Below are 5,180 nucleotides of genomic sequence, written 5' to 3' on the forward strand. Positions count from 1 at the left end.
TCATAACCTCATATCCACTTGGATGTTACTCAGACAGAGCAGTTGCTTTGCTGACATCAGTGGAGGAGGTTCATCACTGCTGTTAAGCTAATAGTTTAGTTAAGTTTATAGTTTAGTTGTTTTCATTATTTTAGTAATAAGTTTTAATATTAGTAATAAGTATTATATAAGTGTTAAGACAGGGGCCTAGCCCCTGTACAGTGACCGGAGATGTCCGGATTTTCATTAAAGAAGCTGATCTCCACCATTTCCTGCAAACCGTTGGCGAACTGGATCACCTCCAAAGTGGCCTTTCACCCTCCAGAGCCAACGTACACGCTGCAGGAGACGGAGGCCTCACAGGCCCATGACCTTCCTCCTGTATGCAAACTACACCTGTCAGAGAGTGCTAACTGGCCATACTCCCAGCAGATACTGGATGAGATGGAGACTTTCTACTGTACCACCAAGCATGGTAACAGACTGAGCTGCATGTACATCCGCTGCGCCCCTGGGAGCCGGTACACCATACTTTACTCCCATGCCAATGCTTGTGACCTAGGCGAGATGTGCAGCAGCTACTACGACCTCGGCTCAAAGATCGGATGCAATATTTTCTCATATGATTACTCAGGCTACGGGGCGAGCAGCGGCAAGCCGAGCGAGGAGAACTTATACGCTGACATCGAGGCAGCCTGGCACGCCCTGAGGACCCGGTATGTATGGTTGGGGTATATGGGTGTCCTGGGTCACATATATGTTTATTTACTACATAGGGGAGTGTATATGCTGTGTATTGTGCTCCTGTTAGTCTGTATACTCCACTCATCACATGAACTGATTAGATAAAGGTAACTGATATATTGGGGTTTGCCTATATAGAGACAGTGGGTTTTGTCCAGCCCTAAAATAAAAGGTAAATACAGTCACACCAGGAGCACAATTTGCAGTAACACAATGTGTAAAGCACTGGAAATATACCACAATATGTGCTTTGCTAGACTATTGTAATAAGATGTGTAGGTTACTTAGGGTCTGACACCGGTTTAGGGTCTCAGACAAATATACAATATTGTTTTCCTCATTGTAAAGTAAACACACTGGTCATTAAGCAGAAACTATGTCCAAAGTAGCTGTAGGTCAGTTGTGGCTTCTGCCAAGACCTGTATTTCTGCCATATTTTCCTCTCCTCACTTGCCATGTTATATTACTAGTCATTCAGTCTCACAGGAAACACTATAGCTTCCTACCACCTGATCACACATAGAGCCTGCCCCATTTTGTTTCTGTGTTCCATTTTGTTGGTTACTAAGCTGGGCTGGACAATTCCCAGGGACCAGGTAAAACCACCTGTATATAACACAGTGCTGCTGGCACCCAAAGTTTAGGGTGTTTCCTCCTGATGTGACTGGACACACCCCTACCCTAGCTCCTTAGTGGTCCTAGTTGGCTGTAACTAGGTAAATGTGCATAACCTATGTAGTCCTGTTCCACGTGTACACTGTCTATCACTCATATAAGTGATCCGTGTGTTTAGTTCAGATATAACACCGTTATATAGAAGTTATTCATAAGGAACTACAATAGTAGTGATGTCATTAGATTTTATTACATTTTCCTGCTTTATCTCTACAGATATGGAGTCCCGGCTGAGAAGATCGTTCTGTATGGGCAGAGCATTGGGACGGCAGCTGCAGTGGACCTTGCCACCCGCTATAAATGCGCTGCAGTAATCCTACACTCACCGCTCATGTCAGGGTTACGGGTCTTTTCTCCTAACATACAGAGGACCTGCTGCTGTGACCCCTTTCCCAGGTAAGACAATGCTGTGCTTTTATAATAAGTTGTTTGTTACCTGTGGAATTTAGTACTGCATAATAGAAACAAGTTTAAGGGGTCTATTTACTAACCCTTGGATGGAGATAAAGTCATTGGAGATAAAGTACCAGCCAATTGACTGGGAATAATGGTCTGCGGTCAGGATTCCAACCACTGTCATTTTACCGGCTGTCAAGATTCCGGCATCGGTCCTCTGAACACCGGGATCCCGACAGTCGTTATATTACCTGCATCCCCCTTTTACATGTGTAATAGCTCCATGCTGTTTCTGTTGTATAATTCCATTGTACTTTGTCCTTTGCAGCATCAACAAAATCTCTAAGGTGACCTGTCCGGTGCTCATCATTCATGGCACAGAAGATGAGATTGTGGACTTTAGCCACGGGCTGGGATTATATGAGCGTTGCCCAAACACAGTGATGCCACTCTGGGTGAAAGGAGGTGGGCACAATGATTTAGAGACTTTCAAGCAATATATAAAGAGACTCCAGTATTTCTTCTACAAGGAGCTGCCCACATTCTGAAGCTCCGACCATCGAGCATACCACTCTCTGCAGGATTTAAAGGGCCAGCACGCCAAAAATGAGACTTCACATTGACACCATAAGTTAAACACCTATAAAAGGACGTCCATGGGAGCACTCCTGTGCCAGAGAGCTCCCAATTGTCATCATGGAGTTTGTATATTCTCCGCGTGCTGGCGTGGGTTTCCTCCGGGTACTCCGGTTTCCTCCCACAATTCAAAAATATACCGTTGGGTTATTGTTCCCAACTAAAAATTAAACAACAATTAACCCTAATGTGTGTGTTCATGTACATTTGTTTAGGGCAGCCTAGAAGGGCCAAGTGGTTCTTTTAAAAAAAAAAAATTATGTATTTTTTGGGATTTTCAAGAAAAAACAAATATCAAGAGATCCATAAGTATTTGCCATCAATATCAGCACCATTTTGCAGTGCCGTAACTAGGCATTTTAGCGCTGTGTGCAAGAAAAGACATTGGCGCCCCCCACCCATGTAAGACAGGGGCAGTGCGCGCCGTAGGCGCGCAAAAATATATTGGGGCATGGCTTCATGGGGAAGGGGCGTGGCCACAAAATAATAGCAATTCATACTACGGTGCACAGTAGTCTCCATTATTCAATTATGCTGCACAGTAGCGCCACTACACCAGGTAAAGCGACTTTTACACATTACAGCAGACAGTGTCCCCCTTTTTACACATTACAGCAGAAAGTCCCCCTTTTTACACATTACAGCAGACAGTCCTCCTTTTTACACATTACAGCAGACAGTCCCCCTTTTTACACATTACGGCAGACAGCGTCCCCTTTTTTACACATTACGGCAGACAGCGTCCCCTTTTTTACACATGACGACAGACAGCATCCCCTTTTTTACACATTACAGCAGACAGCATCCCCTTTTTTAACATTACGGCAGACAGCGTCCCCTTTTTACACATCACTGCAGACAGCGTCCCCTTTTTTACACATGACGACAGACAGCATCCCCTTTTTTACACATTACAGCAGACAGCATCCCCTTTTTTAACATTACGGCAGACAGCGTCCCCTTTTTACACATCACTGCAGACAGCGTCCCCGTTTTTACACATTACGGCAGACGGTGTCCCCCTTTATACACATTGTGGTAGCCAGTCCCCCTTTTACACATTACGGCAACCATTCCCCCTTTTTACACATTGCGGCAGCCAGTCCCCCTTTTTACACATTACGGCAGCCAGTCCCCCTTTTTACACATTGCGGCAGCCAGGCCCCCTTTTTACACATTATGGCAGACGGTGTCCCTCTGAGAGAGAGAGAGAGAGAGAGAGACATACTTGCCATCTCCCCGCTGGCAGTCAGGCTCCTCGTGCAGCTCCCTCGGTGCAGGCATTGGAGAAGGAGGAGGAGGGAGGGGGACTGGAGCCGCAGCAGCGCTATTTCATTGGTAGTAAGCGCCGCTGCGGCTCCAGTCCCCCTCACTCCTTCTCCGCTGCCCGGCGCTGTAGCTCTCCTCCCCAGTGCGGCGGCGGCGCACGGCGCAGACTTCAGAGGCGGCATGTAATGAGTCAATTTTACTCATTACATGCCGCTGGCCATGCGCCCTCAGGGCAACTACGCTGTGTGCCAAGCCCACTTGGCACACACGTAGTTACGGCCCTGCCATTTCGTAAACAACAGAAACATAAATACAAAGACAACTAGGGTAAGAGGATCAGCCAGGGTCACACGTCTTATTTATATGGGTGGAAGTGATAAAACAATGAGCATTGGGGGTTATTCAGAGATGGACGCAGATCTTCATACCGCAGCAAGATCTGCATCCATCTGTCAGGAATCGTCTCACCAGACTGGCATCCGTCCGCCGCTGCGGACTCCGTCCTGGCTCCCTGCGGTCACCTGTCACCTATGCCCCTGCCATGGGACATCATCTGGATCCTGGGGGTACTCCTGAACCAGCAGGCGTGTGCGCGCCGCGTCCTCGCTAGGCCGCGGCGTGGGCGCCGCCATGACAGTCTCCAAACAAGCTAGTATGCTGCGGCCAATCCGGTGCGTGGCCGCACCCACTTTTCCTTCTTCCATCCAATCCCTGCACACCATGGGGTATATAGGAGGCTACAGTTTCACCTCACAGGCATCCTGGACTTTGTGTCATTCTGACAACCTGCATGAAAGGATCAGCTCCTGTCTCTCCTGAGTTCCTGCTAGAACTTATACTCCTGGTGATTCTGCTTACTCCCGTGGAACTTCAAGGCTCAGCAATACCAGCAACCTGCATTGGGCTTCACACTAATCACCACCTTGTGTGCTTCAGCCTGCGGTTGAAGACTAAACTCCAGGTGTGTCCATTCCTCCACCTGTGACACAGCTTGCTGCTGCCAGTGCCTGATCACCTGCACTGTGAGTTGGTCTCCTGCTAATGCTCAGGTTTGCAATACTTCATCTGCCTTAGTTCTCTGTTTTAAACCCTGCTCTGGTTCCCACACCGGAATCATTCCATTGACTTTCATTCCGTTGTTTATATTCTGGATATGATTTCTCAATTCATCCATCACCCATTGCCATAGACTTTTGTTATCATTTCAAGTATTGACTTTTCATCTGTTATTATTTCTGCTGCATTTCTGTTATACTTTCTGCTGAATAAATACCATTGCGCTCATGCGCAAGAACGTGTTACAACCTCCTCGTCTCTTTCCTCCTACCTCCACTGACCCACTAGCGCCCCCTCCGGGGACACAGACCAAACACAATCTGACAGTAAGTCCAGGATCGATGGACTCGGATGGTGGACGGAGTGTGGGGTCAGAGGCCTTGCAAAATCTGGTCTCCCGTCTGGATGGTCAAGAGGTTGCGCAG

The 5,180-nt window shown here is 47.5% G+C and overlaps 1 protein-coding gene across 1 annotated transcript; it reads left to right on the forward strand.

Moving 5' to 3' along the window:
• On the forward strand, nt 1–2,618 carry LOC134948558 (alpha/beta hydrolase domain-containing protein 17C-like). The gene is made up of 3 exons (XM_063936605.1): nt 1–695; nt 1,615–1,794; nt 2,123–2,618. The coding sequence occupies exons 1-3, from the start codon at nt 211–213 to the stop codon at nt 2,340–2,342; spliced, it is 885 nt and encodes a 294-aa protein (XP_063792675.1). The 5' UTR covers nt 1–210; the 3' UTR covers nt 2,343–2,618.
• Nucleotides 2,619–5,180: the final 2,562 nt, after the last annotated feature.

The sequence above is a fragment of the Pseudophryne corroboree genome, chromosome 8, assembly GCF_028390025.1.
Source record: "Pseudophryne corroboree isolate aPseCor3 chromosome 8, aPseCor3.hap2, whole genome shotgun sequence".
In the NCBI taxonomy this organism is placed as follows: Eukaryota; Metazoa; Chordata; class Amphibia; order Anura; family Myobatrachidae; genus Pseudophryne; species Pseudophryne corroboree.

Bases quoted from the DNA above. Each gene is read 5' to 3' on its own strand.
- LOC134948558 (XM_063936605.1), top strand. From the start codon at position 211: ATGTCCGGATTTTCATTAAAGAAGCTGATCTCCACCATTTCCTGCAAA. The intron at 696-1,614 runs GTATGTATGGTT...TTATCTCTACAG, and splicing joins TGGCACGCCCTGAGGACCCG to ATATGGAGTCCCGGCTGAGA. The intron at 1,795-2,122 runs GTAAGACAATGC...TGTCCTTTGCAG, and splicing joins TGCTGTGACCCCTTTCCCAG to CATCAACAAAATCTCTAAGG.